The sequence below is a fragment of the Bactrocera oleae genome, chromosome 6, assembly GCF_042242935.1.
Source record: "Bactrocera oleae isolate idBacOlea1 chromosome 6, idBacOlea1, whole genome shotgun sequence".
In the NCBI taxonomy this organism is placed as follows: domain Eukaryota; kingdom Metazoa; phylum Arthropoda; class Insecta; order Diptera; family Tephritidae; genus Bactrocera; species Bactrocera oleae.
The window spans coordinates 69,901,462-69,919,475 of NC_091540.1; the positions used below are offsets into that span (position 1 = coordinate 69,901,462).

General features: G+C 34.2%; 1 protein-coding gene across 3 annotated transcripts; it reads right to left on the minus strand.

Annotated features, from left to right (window-relative positions):
- Positions 1–126: 126 nt before the first annotated feature.
- LOC106626033 (hippocampus abundant transcript 1 protein) lies at positions 127–17,983 on the minus strand. Of its 3 annotated transcripts, none has more exons than XM_036364383.2 (10): positions 12,831–13,080; positions 7,290–8,845; positions 3,912–4,007; positions 3,501–3,833; positions 3,127–3,318; positions 2,783–2,991; positions 2,568–2,654; positions 2,401–2,498; positions 973–1,257; positions 127–901 (listed from the first exon to the last, which is right to left on the minus strand). In XM_036364383.2, the coding sequence occupies exons 2-10, from the start codon at positions 8,349–8,351 to the stop codon at positions 804–806; spliced, it is 2,460 nt and encodes an 819-aa protein (XP_036220276.2). In that variant the 5' UTR covers positions 8,352–8,845; positions 12,831–13,080; the 3' UTR covers positions 127–803. The 3 variants fall into 3 exon arrangements, with proteins under 3 accessions (XP_036220276.2, XP_036220275.2, XP_036220279.1); XM_036364382.2 differs by having other exon boundaries at positions 7,290–9,021; XM_036364386.2 differs by lacking the exons at positions 7,290–8,845; positions 12,831–13,080 and adding an exon at positions 17,103–17,983.
- Between the last annotated feature and the right edge of the window lie 31 nt (positions 17,984–18,014).

An 18,014-nucleotide genomic window follows, 5' to 3' on the forward strand; every position in this document is an offset into this window, starting at 1 on the left:
AGTCCTACAATATTTTTTATTATTAGTCTTATAATGTTATATAAAAACATAAATTTGTATACTCAAAAGATATGCAGTTAGTTGTGATAGAAACGAATCCAACTCAACATCGACAACAATAACAACTTTTTAGATATGCAATCTGCTTATCGCACTCGTTCTCTTTTTTATTATATTCCAGTACAACGCTATGTTTAAGGTTTCACAAAAATATTTCAACTCTCGTTATTAAAGTATACATTTGAACTTAGTGGAGTAGCCACCTAAAGTGAAAAAAATAACTAAAACAAATTGCAATTTATGCGTACGTATATGCATACTGATGCTGATTATGTAACTAATAATTATAGCACAACATCGTATGTGGGGACGTTGGGATATTTGCGTATTTTACAAATTTATTAATCAAAAATTGGTTTTTAAAAATAAAACCATAAACAAAGCTCAGAGCTCTTATTTCTTTTAATATTCTACATTTGTTTTTGTGTTTTTTCTTTGTTTGTTTCTTTTATATACAGCACATACATACATACAGAACAGAACATGCATACATGCATTAAAAATACATTTGCTCTTTTTAAATTAAAGTTAAAATTATAAATAACTTCAGTATAGGAATTCATTTTGTAATTAGCTTAAAATTTAGCATCTACAAAATAAAAAAAGTCAGCACTTATTTAAGGTTTTTTTTTATATCTTTTCTTTTCTTTCTATCCTTTCCTCTGCTCTGCATTTTACAAATTCTTCGAAAAATACGAAAACAAATATGTTCTTTTTTATATTTGGTTTTAATTTACTAAAAGCTACAATTGTGCCATGGAGTCGGATCGCATTAGCGGTGCTAGTGGACTCGTCGACTTGTTGCCGCACTCGATTTCATACTGCACATCCACAGAGGCACCTGAAAATGCAACATTAAACGCAATGTAAAAATGTAAAATTATTGCTGATTTATTTTTATGCAATATTTACGCTTCTTTTCACTCGAAGTTCGATTCACATTGATATCATTGTGTTTGTCTGGAATGTAGAGTGCAACCAAAATCGCCAGTATTACCATAAGTGCGCCAATAGCGAATGGTGGACCTGGTATCAATTCTGTGTATTTATTACTGTCATTTTGTACTGGGCCATCAGGTTTTCCCAACATATCATCATTCAAGTCAACATTGAATAAATAGAAAATTACACCAAATAAAGCTGGTCCCAAGCCATTGCAGAGACCACGCATGCCAGTTACCATTCCCTGAACGGCACCTGTAAAGAAGAAGGTAAATATTAAATGTATATTTAATAAAAATTTATTGAAAAGCTATATTATCATGACTAAAGATGAAAGCGCGTAATGATCAAAGGACTAGTCAAACTTTTATTTTTTACAAAATAGCGGCTTCCCTAAAAAACACATTTTTTTTGTGAAAAACACTTCAAAGTGGCTTAAAAATGTTTCAATTATTATCCTAGTCCTTCGACCATTACCAGGAAAATTTGTCTAAGAAGGTGGCGTGAAAATTTCAAAGCGATCGGTCCAACCGTTTTGGAGAACTAGCTCATAAGACTGTGCTTTTTTCTAACTTTTTCGATTTGAAAATGGATGAAACCATGTGTTTCTGAAAGTCTACAAAGTTGTTTCTGGGTTTGCCTATCTAAATCTGCAATTGATTTTTTCTTTCATTTCTGCTAGATAATCAACGATTTTTTCGTCAAAGAGAGTCATAACACCAGATCAAAATTTTATAATACAAAAACAAAAATTGTATAGAACTTATCTTTTATTAGCTCCCGTATGCTTTAAAATATTTTAATAGAACCTTTCACATTTATATTGTGCAGTAGATAGTAAAACGACTTTTTTGTTATCGAAAGTCCATCTGGAAGTAACTGTAGTTCAATAAAATGTTACAGAAAATATAATCGAAGGCACTTTAAATCTTGAACTTAGCAGTAGAGCACACTTAGCGGTTGTTTTCGGTACAAAAAAAACTAAGATTCAGGGTCCACGTGTCCAAGAACTCTTCAAGGTGAACTTTCGAAGGTAAAAATATTACTAATAAAATTTACTGAAATAATGTTGTTGTTGTTGTAGTGGAAGTAATCGCAACCATCGTTTTGACACACAAACCTGGGAGTCTCAAAAATACTTTCTTTATATATTATTATGTTATTAATAAGCTCTGACATATAGGCCTCAACAGTTGGGTTCACGTAACCGGAATCGACATTTTTTTTTTTACACGCCAAGGACTGTAAAAACTGCAGCATCCTTTGAATGTTTTTTTTAACAACTACAACTACAAAATTAATTAAATTTGAATTTTCAATATACTTTCCATCCGCCATTTTTTTTTTAATAAAACCCATTTATTACATAGGATAAAATGTGTATAATATGGTAATCACCTTGTCTGTCGGGGTGCGAATGGATTGAAACAAAAGCGCTTATCGCTGGATAAGTTATCGATCCGAGTGCGGCCAAAATGCCAGCAGCCCACATCATCCTGTAATGAAATACAACACAAAGGGTTAACTGTAAAGCAAACGCAAATGAAATTACATTAGCAACTTACCAAGACTTACTGCCAAGTCCATACCAAAATAATTGTAACATTTCTAGTACTAAACCTAAAATAATAGTATTTTTTGCACCAAATACCCTGTAACAACAACGAAACCGTGTATTTATTAGAAAGCTGTGCTTACATAAGCAACGAAAGAAAAAATGGGCAAATTCAAATTTTATAAGTGCAGCAAAATACAGAATGCAAGTAATGCTCATACTCACCGCATTAGATAACCAAGAGTCACTTGCACGGATATGCTTAGCGTACCAACAACAGCAATGAAAACGGCCACTTCCATTGAATTGAAGCCCATTTTCAATTTCAAATAAACAAATATGCACGAGTATTGCCCCGCCTCAGGCAGATATGACAAAAGCACAGCGACACATTGCATTAGTATGGTCTGATCGGAGCCTACCTTCCGCAGCGCCTATTCATTAAACAAATTACACCAAATTAAAGTCATTTAATATACATCTTTCCACATATACTTGTACATATACACATATACATATACACACGAATGCTAGCACCTCTTTGAGGCTCATACGCATTTGCTACTCACGGAAAAGGGATCAGCCTGCTCCCAACTAATGGGCGCACCCCAAGATGAAGGACGTATTTTTTCTGGCAAGCTTTCGGGCACGGCCACCAATATGAAGAAAACGTCTAGAACCGCAATAGCGGTGGCCAGCGCAGCCACTAATGTATCGCCGTAGGTCTCCATTAGTAAGGCGCCGAGTGCGGGCGAAATTACCTAAAATGAAGTATGCAAAGTGGTATATAATAGATGGAATTTATTTCATTTCTTTTTTTTTATTTTAGCATTAGCTTTAATTAAGTTTGCCACTTGTCACACATATTTCTAAGGTATTCATCAGCTCAATTAACATACACACATAAACACAAACATACATGCACATGTAGCTGTATACATACCAGACTGGCGGCGAATGTAGCTGAAACTAAGCCGTACGCACGCGAACGCTCCTCAACGGTAGTGACATCAGCCACATAGGCGAACACCACGGAAAATGTAACTGCCAGCGCACCACTAATGGAGATCATTGCGAAGAACCACCACGAATTGATGGCCATCAGCGGTATTGGTGCGCACGTGAAGAATACTGTGATGAGTAGGAAAAATTTACGCCCCCAAATGTCGGAGAGTGCGCCCACTAACGGTGCACTCAGAAAGGATAAAATGCCTTTAATGCCCATAACCAGACCGTTCATGAGAAACGTATGATCGGGAAATGTTTGATTCAGGGTCTGTAAGCAAGAAAGAAAGTAACAGGTGATTAGAAACGGTAAAAATATGTTAAAGATGCGTTTACATTTCATACATACCGATATTACTGGCATTGTTAAAAGACCCCAGGCGAAGAATTCTAAAAATATTACAATCAAGGCGTGGTAGACACTAGGCTCGCCAATGCCGGAACTCTGCAATAAATGACAAATGCAAGTATTAAATATTTGTGAAAATAGATTTTGCTGATAAGTTATGGTTCAAAAATATAGTAAAGAATAAAAATGAGTTTTAGGAAGCAATAGCCTTATAATGGAACGCTGAAGATTATGTCTTAGACAGAAATTTTTTAAACTGCAATGAAAGTCTTACCAATACAAGTTAAAGGCATGTCTTAAATCATTGGACCACACAAATTTCTGTGCAAAAATTACTTTGGTTATATTTTATGGGTGCTACTGCAATAATGGTTTGTCCAATTTCATCTGAATCAGAACATGGCGGTACAAATTAAAATAATATTACGCTTAAAGACTCTGAGACTTATGAGACATATATGTATGTGTATATGTAATTAAATATGATGAAATTTACTCTTAATCTTTAAAATAAATTATCTTTCTTTTTGTTGGCCTTGCATCGCAGCGCTGATGTTTTTACAAAAAAAAAATCCAGCATAAGTCATAATAACATTACTAAGTGAGATAATAAACTAGAAAATAAAGGTTTGACTACACTGCTCTTAGCTTTTTCGCTTACCAAACTGACTTGCTTCGATTTTATTTATTCAGGTGCGATAAAGTCACATGTCTCAACATAAAAAAATTATTTAGATACACGCTACCAAAAAAATAAATCATTTGTAAACCCCTAACCCCCCTCTTCATAAATACTTAAACATCTCGGCACTAGGACCATCTAGCGAGAAAACCAATTTCCGTATTTTTTAAGACAAGAAAAAACCACGACTACTTCACATATACGTACTTAATTTTACAAGTATTTTAAATTCTGTAGACCTCACATGCTTTATTTCATACAATACATTACCTCGGAGAAAACATACTTGACAGGTGGTATCTTTATAGTACATTTACCAACGTCATATGTACTTATACAAGTACTTATGAATATGACGCATAATCTCAGTATAACATATGGTGTGAATAAAGAGTAGCGATTTCACGAAATTATTCAAACAAAAATAAACAAAGTCGAAAGAGAAAATATTTACCAAAGTAATGATGCTTTTGAAACAGATTTCCATTTACAATATATTATTTATTTATCTTTTTTATACACACGTCATATAAATAGCTATATTGTCAGGAGTGGATAAATATGAGAGGTTCCGAGGTATTAAGAATAAATTTCACTACATGGAAAATTTTGCAAAATATAACTTTAGATTACGTTTAAGAATATCGGCTTAAGTTAAGCAGATCTTACTTCAGAAAAACTTATATTTAGTGTTATTATATAGCCCTGAATAGGAATAGGGCATATTGGGTTTGTCACGTTGTTTGTAATAGCCAGAAGAAAACGTCGGAGTTATATGCGAACTAGACTCTCAGTTTTTGAGATATCGATCTGAAATCCCCATTCTCCCCAAGACGTAAGCTGCTCTTATGTCGGAACCGCCGATATCCGACCACTATAGCAAAAAGCTGTCATACAAACTGAGTCGAAGTTGGCGTTGTTTTTCCCCTTAAGATACTTATTATTTTCCAACCTGAATATTACTTAACAATTTCTTTTAAAAACTGACTAAGCTTCAAATAAAAGATATATCTAACACGGCATTTGCTTTGAACATTAATCACAATTTGTGGCATATTTAAGTTATGCAAACATCACGAAAAGCACAAACAGTTCATGCCAAGTTAACATGCATATTTTTCGCCAAAAATAATCAAATTTTGCATTTCAACTTGAGTTAGTTAGAAAGAAACTGATTTCTGAACTATTTTAAAATTATATAAATAAATATGTAGCTTTGTACTTTGAGCATAAAAAATATAAATTCAGTAAAATAATGTAATCTACATATGTGCCCAGACATCTACTCTTTATTTGAGAAGCTTATCAAATCTGATTACTGATTATTGTAATGTCACTTGCAATTATGCAAACATTACAATGGCGAACATATTTAATCTTTTATCATGCAAGATGGACATACATTTTTCTTTCGTATTGTCATATACTAACATATGACACGCCTACGGAATCGTGGAAAATGTTGTAGAAGTGTTTTGGGGCGCCTACTTTATCACGAACACAAGTATTTGAGTGGCATAAAGCATTTAATGAAGATTGTGAAATGATCGAAAACTAGTCGCATGCGAGTCGTTCAACCACTATCGACTTGGCGTATTTTACATCGAGATCTTAAATTGAAAGCGTACGAAACACAGCTTGTGCAATAAATCCATAAAAAACAACGGTTTGGTGTGGATTGTGTGCCGGCGGAATCATCGGACCATCTTTCTTCAAAAATGATGCCGGTGAGAACGTAACCGTTAATAGCGACCGTTATAGCGCCATGATAACCGACTATTTGAGAGAACATTTCGGTGAGCAGATAATTTCACGTTTTGGGCCGGTCGATTATCCACCAAGATCCGTGGACTCAACGGATGGACCATTGAGACGTAGCCGCGGCCAACATTTCAAAGAGATAATCTTTAAAAAATTAATGCCTATGAATGTTCTTTCGAATGATAATAAACATTTTCCATTAAATTCGAATTTTGTTTTTTTTTTCTTTCAAAAAATAGGCGACCTCGAAATGGATCACCCTTTATACCTTACACCACCCTCCCAATTAAAATAAATTCTGGCCTTCCAGCCAATATTAACCTACATTACAATCATTTACTGAGTTAAATCCAGAAAATTAAAGGAGAAAGCAACTTTAAATTGCTGAAATCGGCTTATTTTTGTTTCTAGAACCCATATAATGGGTATCTATACTACTTTCGTATGTACGATTGACTTTATTATGAATATTTCAGAGAATTAGAAAAATAATAGAAATTGAGTGTGACATTAACCTTAACAGGCGATAAACGGGTGACAGAAGTGGACCAAATCGAACTATTAATTAACATAAACAAATTTCCGAGTAAATATTTTTTTTAATTTTCGTTATTATGGTTTATCTTTAAATATTTGTTACCTATTACTTAAAGGGGTTAATTTTCAACAAAAACATTGAATGTTACTAATTTGTTTTATATGTATGTAACTAAAGTGTTCTAGGATTGTAGTAATTAAATTCAGAGATCAAAAAAGAGAAATACGGTTTTTCTCATCTGAAGTCATAACATCTCGCGGAATTCTATTAAATGAAGCCCAGTCTTTATACAGACATACACATCTATATTCTACCGTTATCAATCAGAAGTTCATACTTTTCATACTTCATGCACGTTCACTTCCAGAGTCTAGGAGCGAGTGCTCCTCAATCTCACCTTAAAGTGCAGGCAAAGCCAACGGATCCAGTTCACCCAGCGCCATTGCGTTTTCACCGTGCGCACCGGCGGAAGCGGCATATCATTGCCGCTCGTTACATATGCTAATGTTGTTGTTGGATCATTATCAGCGATCGTCGAAGCCGATCGATTTTGACTTAAATTAGCTAATTGATTTTGTAGTAGTGCACGTTTGGTCAGCATTAGTTTAGCGTCTGGACTAGCGGTGCAAATATTGTCTGTGTCGAAATCAGTGATAGTTGTTGTTGTAGTTGTTGCTATGGAAAACGATATATTGTCCTCGGATATGGAAGCTGCATTGTTTGAATCTATTAAAAGCTGTTGTTGTTGTTGCTGTTGTGCAGTGACAGCCGAAGCGACGATCATTTGTAATTGTGCTTGTGTCGTTGGCAAAGCAAGTGCAGCATTTTTCTTCAGCAAATTAAAAGCAGAAGCATCCATCACGACATTAGCGACATCTGCCGTTGTGGGCGTCGATGAAGTGGTGTGCGAGGCAGTGGAAGTCTTTGAACCACTATTTTCCTCCGTGTCGTCTCTAGCGAAAATTGCTGGCATATTCTTAGTGCGTTGTTGTTGCACATGTGATTGTTGCTCTACAACAACGGTTGTTTGTTCGTCGACAAGACTGTCGGTCTTTAGTGGATTAAGCGTATTAATGGTAACAACGGCTATAAATTCATTCTTATTGAGATCACTTGCCACATTGGCATTGGTATCCTTCGGTATATTACTGATACTGTAGGTGCTGCTGTTGCTGTGGCTGCTACTGCGACTGCTGCTTCGGCTTTTGCTTCTGCTGCGGCCTATGTTGCTATTTTTGCGCTCGCCATTGTTGTACAACGGTCCGATTGTGGTGGCGTCGATTAGTGGCGGGGCGGTGGCCACATCATCGACCAGCTGGTCCGTAATGGTGGCTTCGTCCTCACTTTCGTCAATTTCAAAACTGGTCGTATCGGCCTCTGTGATCTCACAGCTGGAGGCTGGATCGTCTGTGTTGGAAGTTTCGGCGACATCATGAGACGCTGTGACATCAATGCTCATGACGGCGCAAAGTTTTTCAACTTACTTGTGTGGCAAATGTTAAACATTTGCAAGTAATCGAAATTTTTTGTTCGACAACTTTTCCGATTATATTCTACTTTGGTATCAATGTTTTCGATAAATAAATTTTTTGTTAGATTTTTTTTCGGTAAATAGTTTATGCTATTACCGATTTTTAGATATATGCTTTATATTGTTATCGGGTTTTCGATAAGTAATTTATGCTATTATCGATTTTTTCGATAAATAAATTATTTTAATCTCGTTTTATTTAAGCAGTTATAGTTGTTGTAGGTGTGTAGTTGTAGGTGATGTGTATGTTTTGTTGTATTGATAAAGCTGTTGTACTTAATGTTTGTTCAATGCTCACACCACTAAGGCATTTGGAATTCACAATCTAATTGCACACAATTTCGCTTGGCGTATCACACTCTTTCAAACGGACTTCTTCTCTTCTTCTTCTTCTTATTCACTCAATTATGCGCTCGATATGACTAAATATTTACGGTTATTTTACTTTGGTTTTTGCATTTATAATCACAGCATGATTTATACACCCACATTGGTACATATGCATGTATGTATGTATGTATGTGTGTGTATGTATGTATAAGCGATCACTATGGTTCTAATGATAAATATTTAACTGTTCGCCGTATTTAATTAGACGCTTTTTGATTGAAATTATAAACTTTTATTGAGCAGTCATTCATATAATACCGAAACACACACACACACACGCACATAACTATGTATTTGTGTGTGTGTGTATATGTGTGCCTCGTTATATGAATGCGTCAGCGCACTAAGTGGGTGAGCGGAAGGAGCAAGAGCCAAGGGCAGCACACAATTGATAAAATTAGTTTAATATATTTTTAAATGAAGCGTTCGAAACGTGTTTTCACCAATTCACTTTATTGACTGCACGCGCGCGTAACAAAGCATCGTTTCACTGCCGCCGCGAACGGTTTGGAACTGCAAACAGTCAGATTCGCGGCCGGCTCTGTGCCTCGCTGTTTTATCATACAGATGGTGTTAGTTTTTGACTTGTTTACAACTGTTATCTTCGGAGTTGTCTGTTTACACACCGGCCTGTCAGCGGATCTGTCATCCGCCAGCGTTTTCACATGCTGTTGATATCTCTTTCGAGACTTTTGCAGACATTTGTTACATATCAATAAGCGCAATTGCTGCTGGTAATAAACTCGTCGAAATCTCAAGACACTTTTACTTTATTTATTAGTTTTACTTTGAACGCTTGTTTTTGTTTATTTTTCTATATTTTTTAATTGCCAAATTTCACACAAAAATTTCATGCACTTTTGATTTGTGTAGAAACAACGCTTATGTGTTTGCCCGTATTGTTTGCTATTTTCATTTTAATAAATTGAAAAAAATAGAATAATAACAATAAAGTTATGTCAAAAACTGAATATGGGGTGCCAGAAACATAGGTTATTTCGCCAGTGTTGTGATGTGACTATGTTGTGTGTGTTATTTGGCTATAAGGGTGGTTCCTCACATCCAGGGACAGTTTTAAAAGAATAATCGAGCTAAAAAATGTAGCTTTTTGTTACAAAAAATTAAAAAAAAAAAAGTTAAGTTCAGTTGCACCGAAGCTATAATACCCTTCACAGGAGAATTTATTTTAGTAATTGTACATGTATACGAGGTGTGTTCAAAGGAAAAGGTGAATTTTAATTTTTTTAAAGTACTTATTTATTCATCAATATCTATTTTATCCCCTTCAAAGTAATCACCCTCGGATACACTTGTGGCAATGCTTTTTCCAAACCGCGAAGCACTTCTAAAATACAATTTTCCATCAGCTCTTTCTTCGATTCTGACTTGATCACATCAATTGTGACAAAACGCTTTCTTTCCATTGGTTTCCTCAATTTTGGGAATAGGAAAAAGTCGCAGGCAGCCAAATCTGGTGAATACGGTGGTACACGAATAAACATTGATGTGTGAGCTAGTGCATTCTCGTGAATTCGGAACAAACTTCATTGCCACACGTTTCACGCCCAAAACATTCGAGAAAATTGAATGGCATGAGCCGATTGATATGCCAACATCTTCTGCAACTTCCTTAATAGTGCTACGCCGATTTTTAAGAGCAATTTTTTTCACTCCTCCAGTATGCTGATCGTCATCTACATCTTCTCGGCCTTCTGTTAAGCGCTTATAACACTTATAAACACTTTTTTGAGACAAAGTGGACTCATCGAAACCACAGTCAACATTTCAAGTACCTTGGAGCATTTTATTCCATTTTTTACGCAAAATTTAATACAAATTCTTTGATCCATTTCTTTCAAAAGTCCAAAATCGACGAGCACATAAAAACGTGACTAACCTTTTTCTGTTGTCAAAAATAAACTACTAATCGAAATTGGCTTCTAATGCAAGCATATGATAAACATATGTGTCCGATTATAACAAAAACAAAATATCGATAATCGAATGTGCACAGCGCGCGAAAATCAAAATTCACCTTTTCCTTGGAACACACCTCGTAACTAAAAAATCTTCATGTCAGGTTAGTCAAGGTTACTTAAGAAGGAATAAATATCTTTAATAAAGAAATTTATTCAGAGTTTGATCGGTGAGTTCATAGGCAGCGATATGCTATAGTGGTGCGATCTGACTAATTTGTTCGGCGATTGTAGCGTCGCTTTGGACAAACATCTACCATTCCTGGTTTCTGAAATTCAGATGTCAGGAGTAAGTGCGCTGCGGTAAGCCCTATCTAGAAGCCTTACGAATACTACTTCAGTAAATATAACTTATGTAATAATTTTTGTTTGTGTATTTTGGGCCATCAATAAATTGTAACATATTTATTTTTGTTTCGAATGATTTTTTGTATTGGACTGTTTCCTTGAGAGAAATCGGACAATTTAAATACCGTATGCGGTTTGTAAAGTATCGCGAACGCTCCATTGCCGGGAGCATTTTATAGGCGGCCATTATTATATGTATACTCTTTCGAAATAAAAAAATATCAGTCAGGTTATGGATGATCGCTCTAAAGGAAGTACCGCTAACGTAAAAAACATAAAAAAAATCTAGATTTGACTCTGCTTAGAACGCAGGCGGTGAAATTCAGTGACACATTTAGCGCTGCCTTAGCTGCCCCTATATTAGCTGTCCATAGACGCTTAATTAGATATACATACGGTCTTACTTGACTATTATTTTTTCACCTACTTTATCATTATTGACTTTTTCCATTACATCTAAGACAGTAAAAGTTAGAAATAGCTGACGGAAAGCAAACAGAAATTTGCATTAACTAGATGAATAATAGACAGCACTGTAGTTCATATTTTAAAGTTTTTTAATTTCTATTTATAAGTCAAAGTATGTATGTTTGCATGTAGCTACAAATGTTTAACGTTTATTAACTGGTTAACACAATTTTTGTTAACTCAAAAAAGTGCGAATTACATATTGAACGCCAGTGTTGTGAATAAATTACGCATACGCCGCGTTGCACCGCTTTTGAGTAGCTGCGGTAGGAGTCGTGATGTCACATTCGCACAAGCAAATGTTTGCGTTGAACTCGCACACTCACACATACAGATGTACATATGTGTTTATATGGAAATTTTCAATTATTTTCTTTTTTGTCATATAATTGGCATAATAAGTATGTATGTATATGCTGAATACTCGTACATAATATATATACATATTGATGCATGTATGTATATGTTATTGTGTATTAGCAAGACATGTGTTTGCGTGTGCAAGTGTTTCCAGTGCCATGACAGCTGACATTCTGTAACTCGCTTATGCGCTTGTTGCAAACTCAAACTCATTGTGTTTATGCATAAAAAATTCCTTTGTTTGGGCATTCTCGAATTACAGCATGGAGAAAATATACAAAAGCAAAAAAGTAAGAACGGCAAACCCAGTTGGCACTAGCGAAAAATTAGCCACAAGTCAACGCACAAAAGAGATGCAACAACAAAATTGTCGCATAGTTGGCAAACATATGTATATGTATGTATGTATGCATGTAAATAAGTATGTATATATGTACATATGAGGTGCGTGTACATATGCTAAGTATGGCATGGAATTTTACAGCACTAATCAGCAAGAGAACATGTGTGAAGATGACATTTTTGCCTGCTACTGTATTTTACTTTATTGCCACTTCATTGCTTAATAATAGTAGAGCCTTAGAAAATCGATAGGACGCTTCGTTCTGTGAACTTTCCGTTATGGTGCATGCATATGAATTTATGTACATATGTTTTTATGTAGGCATGTTCACTAGCATTAAATAACACTTTCATTTTTGGTGTTTGAAAACTGGACATTAACTTGCTTTGATTTATTAATACATATGTATGTACGCCTACACCTATTACAGTTATGAATAAACACTTTTCATTAAGGTTTCGCCATTAAATATTGATTGATGACACGTTTCGAACACTTCGATATAATTATTTCTTGTATCACATTTGTTGTTTTGTTGTTTTCTAGTGGCATTGAGGCAAACTTGCACTACAACAAAATTTCTGCGCTGAACAGTTTTGTTTCGCGTTAAATTTAGGCAAAATATTATTGACATTGCACAATTAATTTAAAAATGTTTTAGTTTGTTTGCACTATTTTCTTTAAAATTTGTAGAATGTGTAGAATTTTTTAGTAATAACTAAAATAAAAAGGTATATAAAAGGAAGCCGAGTTTTCACGACCGTTCGCGTATGCACACGTTTCATTTTGCACACCAACGAGTGGGAAAAGCGTATGAACGGCGAAACTTTTGCTTTCCACAGAGCTTTCGATGTTCTTTTATATCTATAATTGGCAAAAGTTTGCTGTATTGGCCCAGGGCCAAATTTGCGGCCAAAGAATGCAACGATGTTTTTGAGAATCGTGTAATAAAAACTATGCATGGTAAGCATATTTAATAATATATAAAGCGGATATGCATATGTACATATGTATGTTTGTACATAAATTAAACAAAAAATTAACTATGTAAGGAAATAATTATTTAATATAATTAATTAAAGTTGCACATAATAAATATACAATTATTTACTGCTAAGTATTGTATTAAATGGAAAATAAGTTAATTTTATATTGTACATAAAACAATTAGAGAAAATTTCAAAAATAATGAATTAGTATGAAAATATATAAAATTAGAATGATTTTATGAAAATAATGTAAAATATTTAAAAATAATTCAATTTTATTTATTTAACATTTAAAAATCACGAATTCAAATATTTCATACAATTTTTTCCATACATACATACATTACTTGGCAAAACCTGGTTTTAATTAAAAAAAATATGAGATATTTGATATATTAAGTTAAATTCGTTCCTGAACCTACTTGATTATTACTATCTGTTTTCAATAAAAATTTTCTGGCATGGCTAAATTAACAGTTCGACACGCTGACCATTTATACTCGCATATACATATATTTGGTAGGTTCTCTGGCAGTTGACTCTGGGTTTGGAAACTTCGCGGCAAACTTAATATACCCAGTTCAAGGTATAAAAAGATTGCCTACATTTAGGCGCAAAAACTAGATTATAAATATTTAAAATTTTATTGTAATTTCTGATCTTTTACGGTAATCACTGAATTTACAAAATATTCACGTTTCAAAAATGCAGCTTAAATTCCGACTGGCTCATTTGCAAAGCTCTGGACGCATTTTATAATGCTTAAAATATACTCATTTGATTGCGTGCTAACCAACAACATTTTACTTTCATTCTCAATAACAACAAAATTCACAACAACTACAAACGTTACATTCGGCAGTTTACCAAGAAGAGAGTAGCTTCTATAGCCTACATACATAGATAATACGTATGTACAAAATACATATATAGATTTTTCAAATGTTTGTTATCAACAACAAAGAAAAAGCTCTTTACCTAAGTACTATTATGTATGTTTATAAGGAAAAATGGGAAATGAGCGGAAATAAACCAAAACATAAAGAGAGCGAGAGCGCGCATAAAAGAGGTAGAGAAGAGCAACAAGCTTTACACAATCACGTGGTATACCAATAAGATTTCATTCACATATGCAGCTTTTCTTACTCGCCCACAGTCTGTTCTGGGAAACCAATCTTCTCTCAAATGATGCAATAAAAACATGGGAGAACTGAAACTTTTTATTTATGATTTCAAGTGCGTGGAATGTGCATTAGCCGTGTATACTAAGCATTTATGTACGTATGTACATCTACAACTATGTATATGGAATAAGCTTGAAATGCAAACTTGAAGTGCATATGCATGTATGTGTGTACATAACACCATTTCCTACACATTTGAGCAATGTATTATTGGTTTTTTATTTTTATTTTTACTTCATAAAAACTTTGTGAAATATTCATGTAGAATTCCCAAGAAATTGAACATGCATCACAAACGAAAGCTTTCTTTTCAAACGAACTTCAAGCCATTCGTGATATTTGCTTGATATATTTTTGAAACAGTTGGACAATTGATAAGTAATTTCAAAATAAAAATTAAATTTTCCATAATTGATAACAGAGTAATTATATAAATAGTCATCTGGTCACACATTACAGTTTTAAGTGAGGCCGCGATAAAAGCGTTGTGGTTGTTGTTATAATGCTTATCCAGACCCTGTTTGGGTGGCAAGCTGTAAGTTAATTGTCATCAAAACGATAAAATCGTAGCGCAGCAAGGCTTTAATAAATACATATGACATAATTGGACCACGCTTGTTTAGACTATGCGCTCAGTGTATCAGCGACAAAATGGCATATACAGTTGCGGTCAAAATGTTAGTAGCGCTCTAACAATGCGGAAAAGATAAGTAAATTCCATTGTCAGATAATCAAAACAGTTTCCATTTGCGGCTGCTACAGAGATAAAAGACGCCTTTATGTAACTATAAGTGTTGGAACTGTACGTCGCCGTTTGCGCGATCACGACCTGGGTGCCCGATGTCCAAGAAAAGTTCCGTTAGGTCCTCCAAAGAACATTTAAATTGGTCTTCGACAAAATGGCGCAAAATTTTATGGTCGGACGAATCGAAAATTCTTATGTATGGAGAGATCGCGTCAATATGAAAACATGACCGGTGGCTCCTATGTCGAAATACTTCAGAACACCATGCCAGTGAAGAAATGTAGTTTGTTTGAATGTTCCAATAGGACAATTATGCCGAACACACAAGTAAAGTTGATAAAATGTGGTTTGATGAAAGGAATTTCAATTTATTGGAATGGTCGCCACAGTCCCTGACATCAACCGCATCAAAATTTGAGGTCTGATGTCAAGGACTCTCTAGCTCGATATAAATCGACATCGACAACACAACTATGGGAGGCTGTGAAGAACGAATAGGAGTCTATTTCCAAAATAAGATGCCAAAAACTTGTTGAAAATAAAGGTCCAGCCACTAAACGCTAACTTCATAAAAATACAACATCCAATTTAAAAACCAAAAAAAAAATTTTTTTGTCACTTTTCGTCGGAATTTTGCGTTTATTTCGTTACTACTAAGTTTTTGACCGTTGAAATTTCTCGTAAATATTTAGATATATTTATGACTCATTGAAATGAGTTATAAAATGAGTATTTATTTGTGATTTGTTTTATTTACTACTTAGGCTTTTATGGTATAAAATTATTTTTCCTCTTCTACGTAAGTCGATTAGTCGAATACCAAGAGTATGTACATGTGTCTGGCAATAAATGCTTAACAATAATATATCGAAAATCTTTTTCCGATATTTATAAACAATGTAATATTCAATAAATAAAATAATCAATAATAAATTGCTAACTTTAGTATACACATCCGTACATACCATGCATACGCTATACATGATAAGCTATCGATAATAAATGAAATGTTTTCATATGAACTTCAGTTGTGCGACGGATATTTTGGAAATTCCCGAAAATATTAGCACATGACGTGTATGTGGACTCACACAAAACATAACTACAATCTAATATACGTTTTATGAAAAATAACGGTACACATGAATTACTTGCATCATTATTTAAAATACTTTGAGTGCACGTTTAAGTAACTACATACATAAATAAATTAATGTCTACTTCAGTTATTCAACTGCTTTGAACCGGCTATTTTTAGTACGACAATCAAATTAAGCCTTATAAAAATGTTTTATTCTAAAGTAGCTAGCGATAATCAAGAGGCGAGCTACAAGTAATTTAAACCAGGCGAAACCACAACGAAAGCAGGAAAAAATTTAGTGGATTTGTGAAAGAGAATAAACCTAAGGAATAAATAAATAAAATTGGCACATGAGTGGCTCTGTGAAGACATTTTAGTTACTGTAAAAATATGTACATACGTAGTACATTTGTATGTAGGTACAAGTCATACGAGCTTATGTATGGATATATGTACACACATAAAAAAACATTAAATTGAGGCGACATCAGCACCGCCCAGCTCTAATACTCAAATATGTGTGCTCAAAACAATTCATGTGGGTGGAATTATCGGCTTGCTGACTGGGAGTAGTTTACTCATGGCGACAAATGTATTGTTTTAAATACTTGTATAATTTCGATACTCCAGAAAAGCTATTTAGTTAGCTATATCGTGCACTTGGTGTGAATCATCCGCAATTACCATTATCACGTACTGATATATTATCTTGGCAACATGTTTTCGAAAAAAACGTGTGCCATAAATATAACTAATTTAAAATAATATATATCTATATATTTTGATTTTACTTACTGTAATAACTACGTCCTTTATGGCATTCCGATTACGTATCACCATACCACCAAGGGGTTTTTTAATATAAATCTTAGGCATTTTGTCGATATATCCACAAAATTTAGTAATATAAATATTTTATTTATTTATTTGTTCGTTTCTCGAAAAAATTATGGTACCAACCAACATATAGGCAAGCAGGTGTTTTTCATAAATTTCTTTTCTTGGTTGATAAATTGACAGCAGCTGCACCAATATTGGCGCTTTGTTCGTGCTGCACTGCTTTTAGGATAAAGCCTTTCGAAAGAGTTCCGTCACTAGGACACTATTTGCACCAATTGAATTTTAATGGAAACAGATTTATGTAAACACAGTGGGCTGTGAACAACAGATCCACATATCGCGTCGCGATCACGAGAACACCTAATGCCAATGAAAACAATTACTTCGCTATCAGCCTTTATTAGATTATGGGATTCAGCAATTTGCTAACCTATCGAATGACCGCGATACAATTCCTTTCCGAATGCAATAAATAACACATCGCCTTGAAGTCAGAGCTAGAACTATTGTTACGTTAATTTTTTTCACGCCAACGAAATTACAAGCAGATCACAGTTAATTTATGTTGTTTTACATATTTTGTCTTTACGAACGCACTATAGACACAATTATAATCCGTTACGATAATAATTTCTACCTCAGTCGCAAATATTTATTATTATTTCCTTAAGTATTTGTTTAAAATGAAATCGTCGAGACGGGGTAAAAGAAAAACACACTCAGAACAAAAATCCATGCTGCCGTACTGTGTGTCCAATTTGACGTTTCAATAATTCTCAATCTGTCATTTCTTTTTGAACATTCATAATAGGGTGACACAACTTATTAAATAATTATTTACCTTATTTAAATATTAATTATAGTGAC

What these genes read in the sequence shown, in the direction of transcription:
- LOC106626033 (XM_036364383.2), bottom strand. Translation starts at nt 8,351, where the DNA reads ATGAGCATTGATGTCACAGCGTCTCATGATGTCGCCGAAACTTCCAAC. An exon ending in GGCTTTGCCTGCACTTTAAG is followed by an intron (nt 4,008 to 7,289) that starts GTGAGATTGAGG and finishes CATTTATTGCAG; the next exon opens with AGTTCCGGCATTGGCGAGCC. An exon ending in CTACATTCGCCGCCAGTCTG is followed by an intron (nt 3,319 to 3,500) that starts GTATGTATACAG and finishes ACTTCATTTTAG; the next exon opens with GTAATTTCGCCCGCACTCGG.